General features: G+C 40.7%; 1 protein-coding gene across 1 annotated transcript in view; it reads right to left on the bottom strand.

Moving 5' to 3' along the window:
* Positions 1 to 24,185, bottom strand: part of DNAH11 (dynein axonemal heavy chain 11) — a 316,314-nt gene that overhangs the window by 75,474 nt on the left and 216,655 nt on the right. The window contains 6 exon segments of the mRNA XM_032643357.1: positions 4,997 to 5,163; positions 12,377 to 12,515; positions 18,392 to 18,493; positions 20,165 to 20,347; positions 21,243 to 21,386; positions 23,472 to 23,585. Of these exon segments, the coding sequence (XP_032499248.1) occupies positions 4,997 to 5,163; positions 12,377 to 12,515; positions 18,392 to 18,493; positions 20,165 to 20,347; positions 21,243 to 21,386; positions 23,472 to 23,585 (849 nt within the window).

The raw sequence follows: 24,185 nt of genomic DNA, 5'->3' as shown, positions 1-24,185 counted from the left end.
ACAAATTACATCTCAATGAAAAGGAATACTGAACATCCACAATGCTCCAGGCACCATTCTAGGACGGAACAGTGAACAAAACATGCAAAATACTTGCTTCCACGGATCTTACATCTTTTCTGGGGGAGGGAAAAGATATTAACCATAACAAGTTTATAAATGAGATAACGTATTAGAAAGTAATAAATGTTATGGTGAAAAATATGGAGCAGAATGAGGCATGCTAAGGGATGAAGGCTGTAGTCACATCTAGGGATGTGAAGCTGTTGTTTGAACAAAGACCTGATTGATGGAAGGGAGTGGGACAACGTATGTCCTCAGGGAAGGTACTTCAAGACAGAAGAAACGGCTAGTGCAAAGGTCCTGAGGCTGCAGCGTATCTGGCATATTCAAGGAAGGTGGCCGGTGTGATTAGAGCAGAGTAGTGAGGAAAGGCATAACAGGTAATAAGACAAAGAGAGATAACAGGGCCAAATCACATAGGGTTTTATAAGCCTCTGGAGGGTTTCTAGCTTTTGCTCTGAGTGCGATGGGGAGTCATTAGAGGGATTTTAGAAGAAAACTCACTTAATCTGACTTGCATTTTTAAAGGGTCACACTGGCTGATATGTTGAGCTCCGATTTTGGAGAGAAGCCACGAATGTAGAAGCAGGGAAAACAGTTAGGAGGTTTTCACACTAACTGAAGAGGAAGATAATGGCTTGGCCCAGGATGGAAGCGGTGAAGGTGGTGAAAAGTGGTCAGGTTCTGAATATATTTTAAAGGTGCAGCCTACAGAATTTCCTAGATGGACTGGATGTAGGTGTCAGAAAAAGAATGACAACAAAATGACTCCAGGGTTTTCAAGCCTGAGCTAACAAAAGGATGGGCCTACATTAAACAAATCAAGAATACGTAGGTAGAAGAAGTTTTAGGGGGAAGATAAGGATTTCCGCTTGGATGTTCTATATTTGAGACATCTTTCAGACACAGAAGTGAAGATGCCATTGTCTGGGCTGCAGGAGTTAGTGGTATCCAGGTGGCATATAAAGCCATGAACCTTAGCACAGGGAACTATACTTGATATTTTGTAATAAAAGGGAAAAGAATCTAAAAAGGAATATATATATATCTGAATCACTGTGCTGTACACCTGAAATTACCACAATATTGTAAATCAACTATTATTCAATTTTAAAAAAAAGAATTAAAAAATACATAAATAAAGCCATGAACCTAGTAAAAAGCAGTTCAAAGACTGAAGTTTGGGTCATTTCAACATTAAGAGATTGGGGAGAAGAGGAAAAAAAATCAAAAAAGAAGTCTGAGAAAAATTGACCAGTGAGGTATAAGGAAGATGCGGGGAGGGTGATTCCTTAGAATCAAGTGAAGCAAGTATTTATGGGAGGATGGATTGCTCAAGTGCATCAAATTCGGTTAAGTACAATGAGAATGGCGAACAAACGACTCAACTTAGCAGCGTGGTAGCAAAATCTGACAAGAGGCGTTTTGGTGGAGCGGTGGGGACAAAAGCCTCTCTGGAGTGACTGAGAAATATGGAGGGAGGATTTACAGACAGTGAATGTACATTCCTCTTCTGAAGTGATGACTGTAAATGAGAGCAGAGAAATAAAGGAGTAGCTGGAGGGACAGGGGGCGTCAAAGAGAAATTCACTGGTATATTCTTTTTTAATGCGAGGAATAAGTGAAATAACTATGTTTGAATGCTGGTGGGAATGATCTAGTAATGAATTAGTTGAGACAGAAAAATTTCTGATGACAAAGAGGGGAAAAGCTGTCTAGAATTGTCCTCAAGGAAGGGAAAGGGGATGGAAAGTAGAATACAACCCGAACGGCTGGCCTTAAATAGAAGTACCATCTTACAGCATCAGGAGGGAAGACAGTATAGGAGTAGAAATGCTGGGAGGTGACAGACGCAGTTGTGGGAGTTTATACATTACCATACATTAAATATATCAAATATCTCTCTACATCCTTAAATGCTTCTGAACTCTATTCTATTCTCATTTTCTACTTCCCTTGAAGAACCACTTTGCTGCAATTATTTTAGCTTTAGAATATATTTTAGTATCTTGAAGGATAAGTGCCCTCTTCCCGTTCTATTCCAAAATTATGTTGGTGTTGTTAAAAATATATTCTTCCAGCAAACTTTAGAATCACTGGGTCAAGTTAAAATATAATTCCCCTTGAAATTCTGACTTGAACTGAGTTCAATTTGTTCATTAGATTTTGGAGTTTTGACGCATTTAGAATATAAAGTCTTCATTTCTAGGAACACATTAAGGATTGCTGTCTTACTTTATAAGAGTTTTCTCTCCAAGGTTACCTTAAATATGTCAACAGGTCGTTAATAAATGACATGCTTAGTTCAGAGATTTTTAAAATGACATAAATCATAGTCACTTGTTGACTGGTTAATTTACAAACTGTTGTAATCCTCAGGACACCCAAGTCAAACTGACAAGCCAGAGATACTCAGGAGAGCAATAGGGTAAGAAAATACCCTCTATACTGTGGAGCAGTGAGAGGAGTTGCTTCTTGGGAGGGCAGGATAAGGGAACACTGCTGAAGGAAAATTCATCAAAAAATGAAGCTGAATAAGTAATGGCAGCTCCTCTTGGACCCTGGCACATGTTCATAAAGATGTGACTGTCTTTCCACTTTGCTGTGACTGAATCTAGAAGGAGTAGAAGGTAAGTAGCTCAGAGACTGGAAACCTCCATTCCATAGGACAGACATTTTTTAGGTTTTATGTAGCACTTTCTGCCAGGGGTCCTGGAGACAGAAAAGTCTCTTCCAAAAGGACGTCATTTATACAATTTGGAATCTCTTTCTTCCTTTAGCATAGCTCTGTCCAGAGATGAGTGTGAGTAAGCTGGTCACATTGGAAGGTCTGTTTCTCATTCAGCATGATGCCTACATGCTCAAGAGGAAAGGAGAGAGCATTGGGATGACTGAAAACAGACATGGGGGTCTTGAGAACTGTGGGCCCACAGTGAAACACAGGCCCATAGTTAAACTGAATGTTTGGGGCTTCACTGGTGGCGCAGTGGTTAAGAATCCGCCTGCCGATATGGGGATGCGGGTTTGAGCCCTGGTCCGGGAAGATCCCACATGCCGCAGAGCAACTAAGCCCGTGCGCCACAATTACTGAGCCTGCGCTCTAGAGCCCGCGAGCCACAACTACTGAGCCCACGAGCCACAACTACGGAAGCCCGCGCGCCTAGAGCCCGTGCTCCACAACGAGAGAAGCCACCACAATGAGAAGTCCAGGCACCACAATGAAGAGTAGCCCCTGCTCGCCACAACTAGATAAAGCCCTCATGCAGCAATGAAGACCCAACGCAGCCAAAAATAAATAAATAAAATAAATACATTAAAAAAAAAGTTTGTTTAGCATAGAGCATCAGAAAATTATCATTTTTGCTTTGGCTATATGTTTAGACAGTTTGGATAAGTCAATTTTATTTTATTCTTCAAAACAAAATGTTATCTTCATGGAACTCCACATTTGGAATTTTAAGTCAATGGGAATATATAAATTGATTGATGGGAAACTTCCCAGAAACACATACACTAAAGAATGCAATACCAGCAATTAAGACTCAATTTTAAAACTTAAATTTGAGAAGGCAAGTTTTCAAGTTAAAAAATGCAAAATGACTGATAGCCTAAGTTCAGGCCGTTAATACTATTACATGATCCAAAGTGAAGAGTAACTGCAACAATAAGAAGACTATGTGACGTTCAATAGTTTGCACATCAGGAAATGAATTTCCCTATAATTGTGGAAAGAATGCGAAAACTTTATCGATGGTGGAGAATGCAGAGAGGACCACAAAAGAGGACAGTCATCAATGTGAAGTAGTCATAGGGCAACCCAGACCAAGACACCCACGTAGAGGATTAAAGTTTGGAGAAGATGGGACTGACAAAAAAGAGAGAAGAATTAGACAGCTGACACCTTCTGAAAGTCACAATGCAGTCGGAGGTGGACAAAATTACCAGAACGCTTTATCCTCTTATATGAAAGGCATATTTTATGGCAGAAATACTTAAAGAAAACCCTGAACATTCAGGGGGTAATACAGATAACCTCTTTTTAAAAATCTTCCATATAAAAATATGGCTTGATACTACAGATATATTAAATGATATAGCTACAAAAGGATTTTTCTTTTACAATTATTAATTATGGGATGCCTTTAATAACAAGCTTTCTCCAAAATATTCAATATTTAATTTTAATTTGCAGAAATTCCATTGGCATGTATTTATGTCATGAAAACAACTATTGTGAAAACTGAGGCATAATTACCAACATAGAACACAAGTACACAGAGAGATTTAGGATTTCTTAAGGGCTAGATATGTAAGTGAAGAACCTACTTTAATCAAGTGAGATAACACAGTGCAGCTTAGAAAACAGTGGCCTGGTTTCCTATCATTTATGACCTTATCAAGTCATTTAAACTTCCGTGTCTCAGTTTTCTCCTTTGTACAAGGATGATCTTAAACTAGACGACTTGAAATCTCCCTCATCTATGATTTCACTTTGCTTATGGGTTTGAATTTTCAAATTGAGGATAAGCTATTTTTATACTTATATACAAGTGCTACACTTTTCATCTGAAAGTAGTCATGAAAAAGATTTTCAACAAGTAACCTGTAGTATTATTAACAAAACAAAAAGATTCACGCTATATGCTAACATGATAATCCAACTTTGATTTCAGTTAACAGTTTTGTTAAAAGCACTTTTCCAACTACATCTCTATGGTTCATACAAATAATTTTTCTATTTTCCATCTCCTGGTTGAAACCATCATTAAAATAAGAAAAACTGCAACACACAAGAAACATCTCCTTCAATACTAGAATTTCAAGTCAGTTGAGATTACAGAGGTACGAAAAAGCCTGGTACATATACTGTTTTTACTACTGAAATTTCTGTGTGATGCTTCTAAATGTGGCTAAGGTTAGGAATTGATCTTACCTTCTGTCGAAGAAAGGGAACCCACTTGCAGTCTACCAGTTCCTGGCGATACTGCTGTGTAAAGGATCCAACGTAAGACACATATGCCGCCATAAGGAGAACATCTCCACAGAGCGTCTTCTCTTGAGCTTCGAAGGACTGAACAGACTGACCCCAGCGAATCTTCTCTGACTGAAAGATAAGATTACTCCGATGTAACTGCAGGGTGAGCAGCAACTCAAGAAACGTTTAATGTAATTACCTTATTCCTCAGTTTACGTCTAGGTCACTCTGCACAGCCTTGAGAAGGAACAGAACATGACTGGATGGCATGACCATGATAAGCGTTCATATATGTGACCCATCATTATGAAGGTGCTCTCATAGCATCTTCAGTGGAGTTTACGGCAACATGACATTAGATCTTTAACATCTCCTTTTGTTGGATGCCCGAACTCTAATTATGACTGAGGTCCTTCTTAAAAGGCTGACAGTCACTCTCCTCCCCTCTAGGAGTAGAGGACCAAGAGCTGTGGCCAAGACTGAGTGATGTTAGGATTTTTAATGGCAGCTTGGATGCTCTCCATCGTTCCTGATTTTCAGCAATATTACTACACCACCCTAAGCAAACATTAGGGCCATGGGCTGATTACAGAAAAAGGAAAATGACAAACACCAGTTATGTCAATTAATTAAAACATAAAGTTTAAAGAGCCACCTAACAAGGATTCTGTAAATTAAAGAATAGTGCTGGTAGTTACTAAACTCAGGTTATTTTTATAGTATAATCACTCAATCAGTGAAAGAACTTACAGCCCAGGTAAAAAAGATGGAAACCAGGAGGACTTCACTAGCTCTGAAGACAGTATGCTCGGAGAATGCTGTTCAAATCCTTACATCTAGTTGGCTAGCCATTTAAAATCTGATTTCCGGGTTAAGTATGTGGAGCCCTTCATATTGGATTTGACTAAAACTGCAATAAATATCTATGGATTGACTGAACTGCAGAATACTTCACTAATTCATTTGGTTTCAATGCATGCTAAAATTTAATACCACATTCTAAGAACATGTAAATTAATAGGAACTGAAAACAACACCCAGCAAATTGATAGTACAAGCAATGAAGAACGCTGTGGAATCTAGCTTTACTCATCAAAGAGGAGAGACAGCCCACAGAAAGCAAAAACAATGTATGTCAGAGCAGACTGCAACGCCAGTTCTCTGCAAGCCATCACAATACCGCTAACACTGAGGTAATGAAGCTAGCAGGTGACAATGGTTATGAAAGCTATTTTAAGATAATCTGCTTTGCTCGATAAAGATCACCCCAAGTTAGCTCTATAATTACACACTAGAGAACTTCAACTCCCTTGCCCTCTTTATAGAATTTATTACTTTCCTTCTTCAGCTACAGATAATATATCCATTAATTTTGAAGAAGAATCTCTCATTTGCTTTTCCTCCAACTTTGTTGTCTTTGGTTAGTAGATGATAAACAATAAAGGGCACCCACCTCATTCTCCAAAACAGCTTTGAAATTTGAAGATTTACTAAACATAGACTTACCGGCGATTGAAATCGTCAATAATTTCACTATACCACCCACGCAACATAAATCATTACTGACACTGGCTAACAAGGGTTTAAGAGTTGGAACATGTCCTGTAATAAATTTCTAGACAGTTAAAAATCACTATAATTTTATTCTAATGCATTATAGATTGCCTGTAATGTCATCCTGGCTGGGGTGACCCATTTCTAATTTTGAACAGCTGTTCAGCTCCAGAGCTACTTAATGATTAAATATAAATTGCCTGATTTATTAGTCTGAATGGTTGAGACTATAGCTTCCAGGTCAATGCTATATAGACAAAATCATCAGTCTTGGTGTTTTTCAGAAGTTAACTGTCTCCTGTTCTAGTCAGAAAGAACTTATCCTCAAAGGAAAAGGTCTGACGTTTTCAATTAATCCTTTAAAAATATATATATATATACACACACACACACATATGTATTTTTTTTGTTAGTTAACATTATTCAACCATTTTTTCCTGTCCTTTTCTAAATCATCATGAATAAATAAAGCCTTTGGAAGACATTGTTGTGTGCTAGAGATACAACGTAAAGCCTGTTTTTACCTTGATAAAACTTTCAGACATTCTCTACTTCAAGTAAGTCTAATTCAACGGCACTTTTACTTTTCCTCAGGTACCTCATAAACCGTAAACCCTAGAAGCTCCACTAGAAGCTGTGGAATTTCTCAACTGATCTAAGAAAAATGAGTCTTCAAAGGGCTCCGGAATGTTTTTTCAACACAGGAGGCTCCCAAAACTCACCCATTCATTCATTCAACAAATACATATTGGAACCTATGATGTGCCAGGGACCATTCTATACGCTTGGGATCAAGCAGTGCAGAAAACAAATGAAGTTCCTGCTCTTGAGAGCTTATATTTTAGTTAGAGGAAAAAGACCACAAAAAAGTATATGTGTTCATATATGCACATATACAGTGTGTGTCATGTGATCGTAAATGCTATCAAAAAATAATAAAGCAGAGGAAGTGGAAAGAGCTACAGGTTTGCGTGTGTGGCTGTGTGTGTGTGTGTGTGTGTGTTTGTGTTTGTGTGTGTGTGTGTGTGTGTGTGTGTGTGTATGCAGGGGGCAAGGTGAATGCTGTTTAACGTAGGGAGGTCAGGGAAAACCGTGTGATAAGGAGAGCTTTTAGCAGACATCTGAAAGAAGTGCGGGAGCCACAGGGAGGAAAAAGGCAAAGATTATGAGGTAGGAGAGTGACTTGCAGGGTGAGGAAGAGGGAAGATGGAGTCGGAGGGAAGGTGGCAGAAGCAAGGACAGAGGTGTCCAGGAGCCAGATCACGGGGAGCCCTGTAGGCCAGGTAAAACCTTTGGACTGTACTTTGAGTGAGACAATTAGTTACCCGGGAATTCTGACAGAGTGGTAACATGAATGGACTTAATATGTTCTTTTTGCAGTACGCGGGCCTCTCACTGTTGCGGCCTCTCCCGTTGCGGAGCACAGGCTCCGGACGCGCAGGCTCAGCGGCCATGGCTCACGGGCCCAGCTGCTCCGCGGCATGTGGGATCTTCCCGGACCGGGGCACGAACCCGTGTCCCCTGCATCGGCAGGCGGACTCTCAACCACTGCGCCACCAGGGAGGCCCTGGACTTAATTTTTTAAAAAACATCACTCAGCTGCACAAAGGGGAGTGGACCTTGGGGGTGACGGTGGAGGCTACGGCGGTACTCCAAGGGAGAGATGCTGGTGGCCTGGATCAGTGTGGCGAGGACAAGGTGGTGAGAATGCTGGGATTCTGAATGGACTTTGAAGCTAGAGCCAGTCCAACATGCTGAAGGATTGGACATGCGTGTGAGAAAGAGAGCAAAAGGGTGATTTCAGAGCTTCTGACCATAACAACTAGAAGAAAAGACTTGCAATTAATGAAACGGAATGGAGGTGAATTTTGCAGAGTGAACTATGAGTTTATGTATAATAAACTATGAATTTCAGAGGGATGATGGGTTTAAACTTGTAGTAAATTTAAATTAGATTTTTTTTTTTTTTTTTTTGCGGTACACAGGCCTCTCACTGCTGTGGCCTCTCCCGTTGCCGAGCACAGGCTCCGGACGCACAGGCTCAGCGGCCATGGCTCATGGGCCCAGCCGCTCCACGGCATGTGGGATCCTCCCAGACTGGGGCACGAACCTGTGTCCCCTGCAGCGGCAGGCGGACTCTCAACCACTGCACCACCAGGGAAGCCCTAAATTAGATTTTTCAAAGTCTACTCTATTTATAAGAAATAAGGCTATCACCCAGCCCCACCCATTGTACCTTACATTTCTCCCTTCTTTCTTTGTAAGAGAACTCTGATTCTGAAATGAGGGTTAATGTGTCCAGCCCTCTGGGATGAACTGTGACTGGCTAAGCTGATTATGATCACACCATTTCTCAGTTTCCCTGCCTTCTTTGCAGCTAGGTGTGGTCACTCTAGTTCTGGCTAAAGAAAGTTAAGTGCTTTCGTTAACTTTGCTTAAGGGGTTGCCAGGAAAACTTCAGTTTCTGTTATGAAAGGAGAAAAATCCAGCTGCTACAGATTCTTCTCTCTTGCCTGAATCTACAGGTGTCGTATCCATCGGTGACCAGGCTGCAGTATGCGTGAGGGTGAATGGACACATGCTAAGTACGGAGCAGCAGAAGGCTGTACAGAGATTAGGGGTCTGATCTCTGAGTACCTGAATCAACACTGATAATGGTCTACCTCTGGAATTGTTTTAATATGTGAAAAACTCCCATTTGTTTAAGCCACTGTAAATCAACTTTTCTATCACCTTCAGCCAAATGCATTTCTTTTTTTTAATTTTTATTTTCTTTATTTTTTTACCATCTTTATTGGAGTATAATTGCTTTACAATGGTGTGTTAGTTTCTGCTTTATAACAAAGTAAATCAGCTATACATATATATATATATATATCTCCCCATATCTCCTTCCTCTTGCATCTCCCTCCCACCCTCCCTATCTCACCCCTCTAGGTGGTCACAAAGCACGGAGCTGATCTCCCTGTGCTATGTGGCTGCTTCCCACTAGCTATCTATTTTACATTTGGTAGTGCATATATATCCATTCCTCTCTCTCACTTCGTCCCAGCTTACCCTTCCCCCTCCCCGTGTCCTCAAGTCGATTCTCTACGTCTGCGTCTTTATTCCTGTCCTGCCCCTAGGTTCTTCAGAACCATTTATTGTTTTTTTTTCTTAGATTCCATATGTATGTGTTAGCATACAGTATTTCTTTTTCTCTTTCTGACTTACTTCACTCTGTATGACAGACTCTAAGTCCATTCACCTCACTACAAATAACTCAATGTCATTTCCTTTTATGGCTGAGTAATATTCTATTATATATATGTGCCACATCTTTATCCAGTCATCTGTCACTGGACACTTAGGTTGCTTCCATGTCCTGGCTATTGTAAATAGAGCTGCAATGAACATTGTGGTACATGTCTCTTTTTGAATTGTGGTTTTCTCAGCGTATATGCCCAATAGTGGGATTGCTGGGTCCTATGGTAGTTCTATTTTTAGTTTTTTAAGGAACCTCCATACTGTTCTCCATAGTGGCTGTATCAATTTACATTCCTACCAACAGTGCAGGAGGGTTCCCTTTTCTCCACACCCTCTCCAGCATAAAAGGGGAAATTGACGGTAACACAATCATAGTAGAGGACTTTTAACACCACACTTTCACCAATGGACAGATCATCCAAAGTGAAAATCAATAAGGAAAAACAAGCTTTAAATGATACATTAAACAAGATGAACTTAATTGATATTTATAGGACATTCCATCCAAAAACAACAGAATATACTTTCTTCTCAAGTGCTCATGGAACATTCTCCAGGATAGATCATATCTTAGGTCACAAATCAAGCCCTGGTAAATTTAAGAAAATTGAAATCGTTATCTAGTATCTTTTCTGACCACAATGCTATGAGACTAGATACCAATTACAGGAAAAAAAATCTGTAAAAAATACAAACACATGGATGCTAAACAATATGCTATTAAATAACCAAGAGATTACTGAAGAAATCAAAGAGGAAATCAAAAACTACCTAGAAACAAATGACAATGAAAACATGACGACCCAAAACCTATGGGATGCAGCAAAAGCCGTTCTAAGAGGGTAGTTTATAGCGATACAATCCTACCTCAAGAACCAACTCAAATAAACAACCTAACCTTACACCTAGAGCAATTAGAGAAAGAAGAACAAAAAGTCTCCCAAAGTTAGCAGAAGGAAAGAAATCATGAAGATCAGATCAGAAATAAATGAAAAAGAAATGAAGGAAATGATAGCAAAGATCAATAAAACTAAAAGCTGGTTCTTTGAGAAGATAAACAAAATTGATAAACCATTAGCCAGACTCATCAAGAAAAAAAGGGAGAAGACCTAAATCAATAGAATTAGAAATGAAAAAGGATGAGTAACAACTGACACTGCAGAAGTACAAAGGATCAGGAGACATTACTACAAGCAACTCTATGCCAATAAAATGGACAACCTGGAAGAAATGGACAAATTCTTAGAAATGCACAGCCTGCCGAGACTGAACCAGGAAGAAATAGAAAATATGAACAGGCCAATCACAAGCACTGAAATTGAAACTGTGATTAAAAATCTTCCAACAAACAAAAGCCCAGGACCAGATGGCTTCACAGGCGAGTTCTATCAAACATTCAGAGAAGAGCTAACAGCTATCCTTCTCAAACTCTTCCAAAATATAGCAGAGGGAGGAACACTCCCAAACTCATTCTATGAGGCCACCATCACCCTGATACCAAAACCAGACAAAGATGTCACAAAGAAAGAAAACTACAGGCCAATACCACTGACTGATGAATATAGATCTTCAACAAAATACTAGTAAATGCGTTTCTAATACTGCAGTTCTATATTTTTAGGTAGCACTTAAATACAAAATAACAGTTTTATTGAGATTTAATTCACATATCATGAAATTCATCCTTTCAAGTATTCAACTGCGTGGTTTTTAATATATTCACAGATCCGTGCCATCATCCCTAGTAATTTTAGAATGTTTCCCTCACACAATAGAGAAACTCTATTCCCATTAGTAGTCACTCCCAAACTCCTGCCCCCTTGTCCAACCCCTGGCAACCACCAATCTACTTTCTGTCTCTATAGATTTACCAATTCTGGCCATTTACTATACATGGAATCATAAAACATGTGGCCTTTTGTGTCTGCCTTCTTTTACTGAGCATGATATTTCAAGGTTAGTCCATATTGCAGCATGTATCAGTAATTCAATCCTTTTTATGGTCAAATACTATTCCACTGTCTGAATATATTAGACATGGGAGAGCAAAAAGATCTGTGACTTACTGATGTCAAGGGCCATATGTTTTTCTACCACTCATGTTCAAAGCGGAGAAAGTTAATGAGATTTTAAAAATCTTTTTTTAATGGAATAACTATTAACATTAGTGTATCAGTCACTTGTAAAAAGATGTCAAAGAAAACCAATAAACCAAGCAGGTTTAGCTTGAGGTAATATTTTATTGGTAGAACTCAATTGCAAATGTGTACTAAAAGATTCAGACCTCTGTTATCTAACAGCTGCCCTGAGTTTATAACAGATCTTAGGAAAACCACTGAGTCCATGGCTATAACTGAAAAACACACAGAATCCATCACTTATTCCTTTTGGTAAGCTAGAACTACTGTGTGAATGATGATTATTCCCGTTTGTTGTTGATTCCATGCTTGGTTAGTCCTTATTGACCACAAATAAAGATAAAATCCCCCAAAGCTGATTCTGAATATTTCAGTTAGAATTTTGGAAGAAAAGGATAACTTGCCTCAAGTTCCTTGACAAGTCTGTTAGCCAGTTCGATAGTTTTGTTGGTTTGGTTCACCTCTTCTTGACACCGGACTTTCTCGGCTATTGCTTTTTCAAATGAAGCTGTGAGTCTGCTCAGATTTCGATCCAAATCCTACAAGAGTCAAAATTAACTCGTGAGCCATTTGTAGATAAAGTGCAAACGTTACAATCATCTTGAAACACCTACTACCTGAAGGTAAATGAAATGAGCCTCTTTCCCTCCTTTGACCTTTGCCCCTGAGAGCACACACGTTAGGGAAGAAATATATCAGGGCTACCAGGCAGTTTTCTCGCCTTCCTCCTGCACTGGGCAGAGTGTAGACAGCGACCAGGGTGAGTGGATGTGCCCTGCTGACTCAAGCACACCCTGAGTGCCCTGTCCCCTCTCTTGTGCCTACACCTCACCCTCCGTCTTTATTAGGGATGACGGGCATCTTGTGGTTCTCCACCTACTGACTCTCTTTCCACTTCTCAGGGGTCTATAACTCAGGCAACAAAGAGCCCCTTTAGACCTCAGCAACCTGACCTGGCTTGGACAACCAGATTTTCTCTTCTGGAAACTTGGGACTGAAACTCAGAGGTATGTCTCTGTCTTTAGCATCGTAAGACCCAGGAAGATGTGTACATTTTGGAGGGCTTCATTTAGAGAGGGACCATCTTCCACCAGGGCCATGGGAAAGCAGGGGAAACCATTCCTGAGAACAAGAAAGAATGAAAAGATGGCACAGTGAGAAGTCACACAGCCCTAAACACGTTCCCGGCAGCTTCCCATTTCCTGGATCTCATGCCTCCTGAGACCTAGTCATATACTTTTTTACCTCAGAGCTCCATGAGTCATCCTGGTCTCCTTTTTGGCTTAAGGTTTGCTATGTGGGTTTCTATTATGTGTAGCCAAAAAAGCCTTGACTAAGATATCAAGTACTTAGGAGACTCCTTACTATATCGTCTTGCTACCTGCAAGTTCTAACAACCCTAAGTAAGATTTATAACATTGCTTTTGTAAATACATGCAAAGTTCCAAGAGACTTTAATAAGTAAACGTGTAGTACGTACCATATTTATAATTTAGAGACTGCCGCTATTTGTCAATGACCCAATTATTACATTATTATTTAACTTATATCATTAATTAAAAAAAGAAAAAAGTGTGCATCATATTTAAGGTTTACAGCCGAAATAGGTCAAATTTATGAGAAATGGGAGGAGATATTACACATTAACGGTTAGAAGTCAGATAAAAATGAATAATACCTGGAGGTATATTTTAGGTTATTGAAAGTACTTGTGGTTTTATAGAACACAGAAGCTCATGTAAACTCTGGTATCAGACACCCAAGTTCGTATTTGGACTCTGCTATCAGCTAAGCAGCCTCAAGGTGGGCTGTCTACTTAAGCTCTCCATGCCTCACTTTCATCATCTAAAAAATGGAAACAATAATGTTACCCAATTCATAGGGTTGACCTAAATATACATAGAAGTAAGGTATAAACTCTTATCCTGGTTCCTTTCGTAAAGCTGGGAAGGGGAGCTGGGTCTTGGGAGACCACAGGCTCTCACGCTTGTTTCTCTGCCTCTTGTGAAGAGGCATTGACAGCTCTTGTTCTGGACTATCTTCTGCAAGATGTTTGCACAGCAAATAGGCTTAGGAAATAGAGACAGTGTTTCTTTCAGGGCAGAGGACAGATTTGCTTCCTGACCAGAACACTAAAGAGATGTTTCCCCGTGGGGCAAAGTTGGGCAGCTTTACTCGCTGCCTTCTTTATATGGGGCATTTTCTAAGCTTGGGATTTCTCAGCTGTGACACAAACCCACTGTGAACAGCCTCAGCTGGTCCACTGTGCGTCACTCCCACGGGAAACGGCAGACAAGGGAGCTGAGGCACGCACGAGGCTCACGCTGCTTGCCGGGCTATGGGTAACAAAGTCCTCTGCTCTCTGACCCACGCATCCCGTGTCTCACGTCTTCTGCCGGCATCTATGAAACTGTGGCAGGTAACTTGGCAGCCTGTGAGTAGGGTAAAATCTTGGTCCCTTCACAGTTCCTGACAGGCCCTGGCGTTTCAGGTTCTAGAAGTAAATGGAGTGAGGAAGGAGGGGCTTAGCCCGAACACCTCAGCCCACCAGACACCCTAAAAACCAGTGCTCTCCAACTTAAGTGAGCATCGGAACCACCTGGAGGGTTTGATCAAACCCAGATTCCTGGCCTCCCTGCCTGAGTTCCTCATTCAGTGTGCCTGAGGTGGGTCTGAGAGTCTGTATATCTAACAAGTTCCCAGGCAACACTGATGCTGCTACCGGTCGAGAGAACACACTTTAAGAAACACTATCCTAAAGAGACCGAATTTGGACTTTTTCATGGCCATTCGTAGGCCCTGTGTGTTTGAAAGACAAGATGGCCTTTTTTCCCCTCCAGCTCAGCAGTTTGTTTTTTTCTACTCAACCTTCAATATGAGGCCATCTTTTAGTCTGAAACTAGAGATAAAGACTTGAAAGAACAAAAACAAAGAGACTAATACTGGTTAACGAATGCATTTCCATCACAGCATAAGTGCTGAGAGACACAGCCCTGCTTTTCTAGGTGAGATGGCAACAGGAGGCATAAGGCAAGAAGGAGGGAAAGCCCATGAGGGAGGAAAAAAGAGAGGCTGAAGGAGATGAAAGCAAAGCTAGCAAAAAACATCATTTCACCTGGGCTCAAACCTTGATTTGACTGTGTACCAACAGAAAGAATCTATGCAGAGTTTGTCGTTGACTTTGGCATGATCAGTCTTCATAGAGAATTTTTTTTTTTTTTTACTTCAGGGTGTAGTGTATTTCCTACAAAGGGCATTCTCCTATACAACCACAGTATAACCATCAAAACCAGGACATGGGGGCTTCCCTGGTGGCGCAGTGGTTGAGAATCTGCCTGCCAGTGCAGGGGACACGGGTTCGAGCCCTGGTCTGGGAAGATCCCACATGCCGCGGAGCAACTGGGCCCGTAAGCCACAACTACTGAGCCTGCGCGTCTGGAGCCCGTGCTCCACAACAAGAGAGGCCACAAGAGTGAGAGGCCCGTGCACCGCGATGAAGAGTGGCCCCTGCTTGCCACAACGAGAGAAAGCCCTCGCATAGAAACGAAGACCCAACACAGCCATAAGTAAATAATTAAAAAAAAAAAAAAACAAACAACAACCAGGACATGAACACTGACACGTTACTACCATCTAACTGAATGTTGGAGGGAAATGCAGCCAGAGATTCTGTTGCATTAATAACTACTCTCTGGAAATCCATTCTTGGAAGGGGGATGGAAGGGACCAATCTACATAAAGACATTGCTATTGTTACTCTGTCTTCTTTTCTCTGTGTCTGCAAACTTAGTTTTGCAGCTTATTAATATAAGAACCTCTGCTTCTACTGTTGGTCTTTGAAATCAACTGAGGTGAGCAGTTCTTTTCAGCTCGTTGCAGGCTGTGTCCAAAAGATGACTAGCTCCACAACCACAGAAAGTCTTAACTTTAGAATCACACGTGAGCATTCTCATCACTTTTCCATGAACATTAACTTGCTTCTAATATTTACATAAAGCCATTAATAATAGATGACAACATTTTTCTAAAGGTCTTACTCAAGTTAACAGTGAGAGCTTTGACCAACGAATGAAGCTAAATTTAATAAAATTAATATGTTTTTCCTAAATTTGTCTAAATCAGCTGTCGTCGTTGTTGACAGTAGTGGCCCCAGACATAATCAGGCCAAGTTCAAGTCCTGTTCTATAAGAAGCTGGGCTTGGCTGCGTGGCCACTGTGAGCACCAGAGCCCAGGTGTGGTGATGGCGGAGTTCACCTGCTCAGAGACCCATGGCAGGATTTCCTCCAAGATGGGAGCATCCTCCTTCAGGTCTGCCCTCAGCTCCCACTGCTCCCTATTCTTCGCACTCCCATTGGACAACCTCTCTACACACATGATCTTCACGCCAGCGACTCCCAAATCTATGTTGCTGAGCCAGGCTTCTCTTTCAAACTCTAGTTCTGACCCCGAACATCTTCACTTGGGTTTTCTACACAAAGAGAGTGGGAACGAACATTTATGAAGCATCGACTGTGTACAGCACACTGAATAGCAACTTGATCCACCAGAATTTATAGGTGGGAAGCAACAGAAACCATCTCCAGCTAATTTAGGCTGAAGGGAACTTCCTCAAAATGGGGGAGCTCTTCCAAAGAAGAGAAAGGCAAAGAACTAAACATAGGCTCCCGGAGCTCCAGGGAGACTTGGGAATAGCAACTCTTGGAAAGTTTCAACTGGACACTGTCTCTACAAAGCATGAACTCTGTTTTCAGTTTTATTCTTTGGCTGATGATTCAAATTCTAGAGCTGGGGGTGGGGGGCAGGCGGGGAATCAAATCGGCAAAACTTGGACCACATACCTAGTCATCAGCAATGACAGGAAAAGGTACCCTTGGTCAAAGTCCTACCTGAGTGTATCCAATGAGGAAAGATAATTCCCCAGAGATAAACCAGGCTGTTATCACCCAAAGTAGGTAGGACTGGATTCTGGGGAGCCCCAAATCACAAATGCCCACCTTGAGAGTTAGCTGTTATTATCACTACGTTACAGTTAAGAGACTGAAGCTCTGAGGATTTCCCTAAGTTGCCAGGGTTACACAGCCTTATCACTCTGACTGCATTACTGCATGCTACCTCGTCAGGCACCTCTAACTCATCATCTCTATTCTGTACGCCTCCCCCTCCCTCTCTATCCTGTCAGCAGCCTTGAATCTATCTCGCCATCTCCACTGTGGCTGCTCCTGCCTTAGCTGAGGCCCTAACAGGACCCACTGCAGACCCACAGACCCACTAACAGGACCCACATGCTTCTAACTTGTCTTTCTGCAGCTAGACCCCCTGCCTCCAGCTTCCATTCAGTCGATGAAAAGTGAGTCATTAACGTACTAAGATCTTTCCAACGCCCAATACTACAGGTCAGATGAAATTTAAATTCTGCAGCACGAAAGGCAGAGAAGCCTTTTGCTCACCTTTTGCTTTTGCTCACCATTACTTCCTGCTATACCTAACCTTCCCCCAAACCCCCATCTTCGGCATCTGGCCTACTAGGACTCTTCAAGTCTACCAACTGCTTCTTCCCTCTTTTTTTCATTCTTTACCAGGAATACCCTTCCTGACCTAGTTATCCTGGTGACTTGCAAGTAATTTTCACAGCTCATGTCAAGTACACCTTCATTATAAAACTTTCTCTAATTTCTCTGGGCTCTCTTCTGGCACTCCTACTGCACTCTAGATATAGTCACATATATACTTATAACACTGGACTACAATGACTGGTTATATATTTGTAAAAACAGTCATGGTGATAATATTTGTAGTTAGTGTTTTCTAAGCACTTACTATATGCCAGGCACCATGCGAAATTCTCAATATGAATTCATATTGATGACTAAATTCTCAATATGAATTCATATTGATTACTAAATTCTCAATATGAACTACTGTCATTTTATCCTCACGATCCTAAGAAGTGGATGCCATTATAATACCTCCTTCACAGTTGAGAAAAAAGAGGCTCAGAGAGGTTAACTAACTCGTGCAGGGCAAAACAGTAAATACTGGAGCCTGGATATAAACCCAGGCACTCTGGTTCCAGAATCCTTGCTTTTTAATCACTGTGGGCTACACTCTTTCTACTTAATTAATACATAGTTAATTAACGCTTGCAAAGTTTATTAACGCTACATAGTTAATTAACGCTTGCAAAGTTTCTTAAGTGCAGAAACCATCAAAGTTCCCACTTTCCCAGCTCAGTGTCCAGCATACAGCAGATAAGGAATATGTACTGAAGGAGAATATAAAGGAATACATCCATGAAAGGTCAAATTCCTTCCTGTTTGGTAGGTCTCCGAGGTGGTCCTCTCTGAAAGTGGGATCCTAAGGCGGGGAGGGGTTCCATGTCTCGGGAACTTCTTCAGCGTTAGAGTCTGCACTTACCGCCAGCTTTTTCCTGATAGCCTCTAGTTTTTCAGTAGCTGCAGCCAGTTCTAAGTTTGCTTGGGCTAACGCTTGCCGTTTGGGCTCCACATCACAGTAGACCTGAAAAGCCACGTGGGGGTTATTTCACGAGGTAATAAAGATGGCAAAGACAAGTAATCATTCAGTCTTACGTTTGCCGGAAGCTTTACAATTAAAATCTCTATGTGACCCAGAAAATTTGGTGTTTATTCTTAGCCATGGTACTACCTAATGGCAGAACAAAAATCCACCCAGCCTGCCAAGTCCTCTAAACTTTCTACTGTTTATTCATTTATTCTGGACATTAGAGTTACAAGCACTTGCATAAAATGCTATACACGTCAAATACTATTAAGATACTAAAATTAGTTTTTCATAAAATTTGGAGATAATCCTCATATCATCAGAAATTGTAGTGTATAGGAACTACAGCTGAAGGTGGGATCAGGTCTAGCCTTTAAGGCAGAAAAGCTGTGTAGAGAAATTCTCTGAACCCAGAAAGGAATGTGGGAGATGTCCTCACCCAGTATTAACCACACTTTCTTTTCTAAGTTCCTGGCCACCTTAAATGTTATTTGAATGAGTGGTTTAAGCATTTGAGTACATCAATTATTCTCCTGTTGGGGAGAGAGAAAGAAAATTAAATTTTATTTCCTATTTTATAGCAAAATGACACAGAACACAGCCACGGTCTAGCTCTGGGCTCATCTTTTCACCTAGGATGTAAGGCCAGCACAGCGGTCAGGTGTGTCATTATGGGGAGAGGCTGCCCATCAGTTGTGATCTGTCTGCAGTCTTGCCTGATACAGGCTTCCACTAAAGAGATGGAGAGACTGACAGGGTCCTATTCCTGTGGGTCTCCCGTGTAAAGGACATAATCCAATTTTCTGAAAATCATTCTGGGAATGACACTGGCATTTCCTCAGCAATTCCATCTTTGGGTATAACACACAACCATCCAAGACAAAAAGGAGACAGTTCCTCCCAGTGGAGGGCCATGTACTGTTCCCTTTTTACATCTAGTCCTTTGCAAAGTTCTTGGGACATAAGTGACGGACAAGTATTTGATAAATAAATATAATTAATAAATAAATATAATTAATCTACCCAACATGCTTTTATCTAATCAAATCAAATTAATTGCTGCTATTTGATCTAAAGAAGCTACTCACTCGGGCTTCCCTGGTGGTGCAATGGTTAAGAATCTGCCTGCCAAGGCAGGGCACATGGGGTTGAACCCTGGTCCAGGAAGATCCCAAATGCCATGGAGCAACTAAGCCCGCGGGCCGCAACTACTGAGCCTGCGCTCTAGAGCCCACGAGCCACAATTACTGAGCCCGTGTGCCACAACTACTGAAGTCCACGGGCCTAGAGCCCGTGCTCCACAGCAAGAGAAGCCACCGCAATGAGAAGCCCATGCACCGCAACGAACAGTAGCCCCTCTCACCGCAACTAAAGACAGCCTGCATGCAGCAACAGAGATCCAACACAGCCAAAAATAAAATAAATCAATTAGTTAAGTAAAAAAAAAAAAGCTGCTCACTCTACCCTAAAAAAAGATAGTTTCCAACATTTCAAATATCCTCCTGTAGAGAATTCTGTTTAATCTGACACTTTCATGTCTCATTCTTAGAACTTTATCTTATTCAGATAATGTTAAATTATTTTACATTTTTTGCTGGCCTAGAAATTAATATATGTACGGCCTTTCCTGAATAACACCCGTAAACCATCTGATCACAACTGATATACCTCATAGAACTTAATGATGTTGATGACCCAGGCACAGAGACCAGCTGCTGCAAAAGATTTGGTCCGAATCAGGTTTGGGTTGAACTCCGGGTCTTTCAAATACTGTTCATTCACCACTTTTAGACAGTTCTCTGGAATGTGCTCTTTGTCATAGTTAATTAACGCTTGCAAAAAATCATCCACCTGTAAGGCAAAAAGACTTATTGCAATGAGCCATTTGGGTGGCAGAGAAAATTCCAAGATCAAAAGTTAAAATCAGCTTTTAGGACTCACATTACAAAGGCAAAATTGGCAAGCTCCATTTATCCCACTGTTTGACTTTTTCAGTGTTTAGAGTATAAAGTTAGAATTAGCAATGGACACTTTTAAAATCCCTTCTATCCCAGGGTAAAATATTCAGTCCCTGCACAGGAGGCATTCACATTTTGAAGAAAAGAAAAAGAAAAACACATACCCCAAAATCCCTTTGCTTCACCTTCGTGTACATTAGTAACATTTTTCCAGCATAAGACATCCATGTAATTTTCTCCCTCCTACACTTAACTGCTTTCATAATTTTGAAAATAATTAGCAACCTTCCAACGGCTGCTGGTGTTGACTTAGGTGTGCTACAACCCTACGCTAATCTCCAACTTGGCAAACAAAAATTCTAAGTCTAGAGAACATACAGCAGATCACACTTAGCAAATATGAAGATGATTTTTTTTTTTTTTAGCAGTTGGGAATTTTATAGCTTTCCTCTTTCTCCTCAATTTGTATGTTTTTTCAAAAATTTATTTTTTTGAAGTATAGTTGATTTACAATGTTAATTTCTGCTGAAGAGCAAAGTGACTCAGTTATACGTATATATACATTCTTTTCGTATTCTTTTCCATTTTGCTTAATCACAGGACATGGAATATAGTTCCCCGTGCTATACAGTAGGACTTTGTTGTTTATCCAATCTATATATATAATAGTTCTTATCTGCTAATCCCAAAGTCCCAGTCCATCCTTCCCCCACCCCTGCTGTCAAGTATAACCACAGAACTGAACAGAGAAATTGTCGGGATTTTCATGTTGCCGGGCTGCCTGATACCTTTCCCATGAAGACTTTAGCTGCCTTCCAACTCTGGTCTTTTGGCACTCTGCCCCGGGGAGCCAGAAGGACCATCACGGCTGCAGTAACGTTGGTAACTGCATTTGGAGGGTTGGGAAAGGCTTTCAGCTCAGTGAGATTGACCTGAAAAAAAAGCACACACACTCTCAAGACCAGGAGAGGTCTGGTTTCTCAAGACCAGCTGTTAGGTCATCAAGCTGGTCTTCAGTGGCTGGTCTTTTCCACCCTCTCCTTTCCACACCAGTCTCGGTTGGGCAGTTTTTGCCGCCCACCCGGGGGTCCCACCACCGTGGAACTCCAGGAGGTTCAGTTCTTGCTGGGCGCTTTTCTGGTACTTCGGAAACATCACTGCCCTTTCTGGCTTCCAAGTAAATTTATCTGCCTGATCTACCAGTCCTGCAGAGCCTTGCACACTGAGTCCAGGGGATTTCATAAACATATAGGTTTTAAGGTATTTATGGGTCTATCCCACCTATGGAATATATTTGCCTTTTAACCAGGCCCTCCCAGAAACAAAGTCCCTTAGTTCAGAGTCTCTTAGTTTTGTTTTTCTGCTTTACATGCACAAAAAACATCTTCTATTACACTATAATGACTGTCAACTGGGAAGATGCCCGCATAGGCTGAACCTCCTTTCTGCGTTCCTCCTTAACCTCCGCAGGTCAGAATCTTGATTTACTCAACAGATGGTATTCATGGGATAAATCACCAGTATCAGGACAAATACTTTGGAGCAAGAATTAGTATCTATAAGAAGTATATGTAGGTTCATGATACATGTTTTTTAAAAAAGGATTTCCTGTGAAATTTCCTGAGCTATATTATACACTCTTGCTTATAAAGCCTCATCAAATATTGAACCTGATTCTCCTCCATTACCATAAACTGGCTATTTATTTGGGAAATGACTGCAAAGAACAGAAAGGGTGTGAAAATAGGAGCAAAAGCAAAAACTTAAAATATGCTAATGCTAACTGAGAGCTGGGTAACCAAGATTCTTTCATCATTTATAAATATACTGAGCTTTACATCTAAGTGATATTATTTTATTTTGACTGAGTACATAATAATATCTTCAGAGGAAAAGTTGCCAGTGCAAAGCACAGAGAAGAAAATAAACGCTCTAGTGCTCAGAAAGAGGAAAACACAGAATTCCATTACTCAGAAATAATCAGTTACTACTATTCTTTTTTCCCAATTGTTTCCTATGCACAAACATATTCTTATAAAAAAACGTTACACTAAATCCTACTTTATAATCTGCTTTATTCACTTAATACATCACGAACATTTTGTTGCTAGCTAGGATTCAACAATATAATTTTAATGGCAGCAGGATATTTGAATGCAGAATAATCAATCTTCCATCATGGTATACTTACGTTCTTTTAAATTGTTCAGCTTTATGGTAATACTATAAGAAACATCCATGTTTCTTATAGTGAACATCGCTGTTCACAGTCAAAATTACTTCCTTCAAAAGAATACTTAGAGAAATGAATTGAATATTTCTTTGAAGAGCAGGGAATGTCTGGATCCTTTCCTCTTTGAAGCTGAATTTAAGATTCTCAGGCCTAGTAATGCCCTAGGATTCACCCCAGAGGCCTAGTAGAACCCAGGGGCAAGACCAGCTGTAGGCTCTTAGAATCACATTGCCCATAATTCCATCTCTCCTTCTGACCATCACAGATTATTTTCTCTTATGGGAATTCGAATGCTCAGTGAGGTTTTGCTACTAACATGAAGCCAGGAAAAACGGTGTGGGTCAAACCTAGGTGTCTTTGATTCCAGCCTGTTGCTCTTTTCCTGAGGGTCTCTCATTAATACTATTTTTTTATATCCAGAGGAAGTAGAGAATCCCTCACTTGGTTCTTAAAGCAACACATAATATGAATCACTGGACTTGGGCCGAATCCAATTGCTAACAATAGAACTGCCTTTCATAAGAGTATAAACTGCATGGCACTGGAAGTATTCAAAAGGAGACCGCTTGTTGGGGTGAAGAAGGACAAACTCCCGGATGGGAAAGGAAGGTCAACTACAATGATGACCTCAAATATTTGTTTCAACTGTAACATTTAATGGGACTTTCTTTCCTTTTTCAAAACTCTTTGGTTGCATGAATTTCACCCTTAGTTCAGTTATTCAAACTCTAATAATCTCCAAATATTATTTTGAGGAAACCCTGAGCCAAGGAATCATCCTTACCCTGTTGAGTGTATTGAGAGCAGCTGTTGCGGCCACCAGAGCGGGCTCAGCCTTAAGTAAGTCGGCCTCACACTCCTTCTGTTTCTGGGACACTTCAGTCTGAATAGCTGTCACCTAATCAAAGAGGAAAAACACAGAAACCCACGTACACAAATTATCATCTCAGATAACTCTACTGAAAAATGCAGGCTGCCTCCGAGGCACTGTTCAATAATTCGTCTGTATTTGAACAGGGGAGGAATTTGTTGTAGAGACTAACTTCCCTTCAGGTACAGTGTATACACAAAACTTTGCACACACACAAAACACACAACACAAATGGAATCAAATATCAAAATGCTCCAAGACAGGCTCTATCTTAGTTACAAGGTGCCACTAATAATAAATGCAAGATTAAGCAACTCCTCTGTTCTTCAGTTTTCTTTTTCAGCAAGTCCTGAACAAGTGAAAATCCAAGCTGGCTCAGTAACCTAGACCACAAAATATGTTTGCTAAAATTCTCTCATTTTTCCTTACATTTAGCTTGCCTACATTACCTAGATTACTCACATTTACATTACCTAAAGGTCACGTTAACTAATTTTTAAGAATAAATGTGAAGCTTTTTTGTTCAACTGGCTAGAAGATATTGTTCTATCCCATGCATGCTTAATCACAGAAAAAATTTTTATGAAGATTAATTCTCGGTTTCTCTAAGGACTTGGTAAGAAACTA

Source organism: Phocoena sinus, chromosome 9, assembly GCF_008692025.1.
Source record: "Phocoena sinus isolate mPhoSin1 chromosome 9, mPhoSin1.pri, whole genome shotgun sequence".
Lineage (NCBI taxonomy): Eukaryota > Metazoa > Chordata > Mammalia > Artiodactyla > Phocoenidae > Phocoena > Phocoena sinus.
Note: the sequence above shows the minus strand (reverse complement) of the source record. Positions and strands in the feature narration are given on the sequence as shown.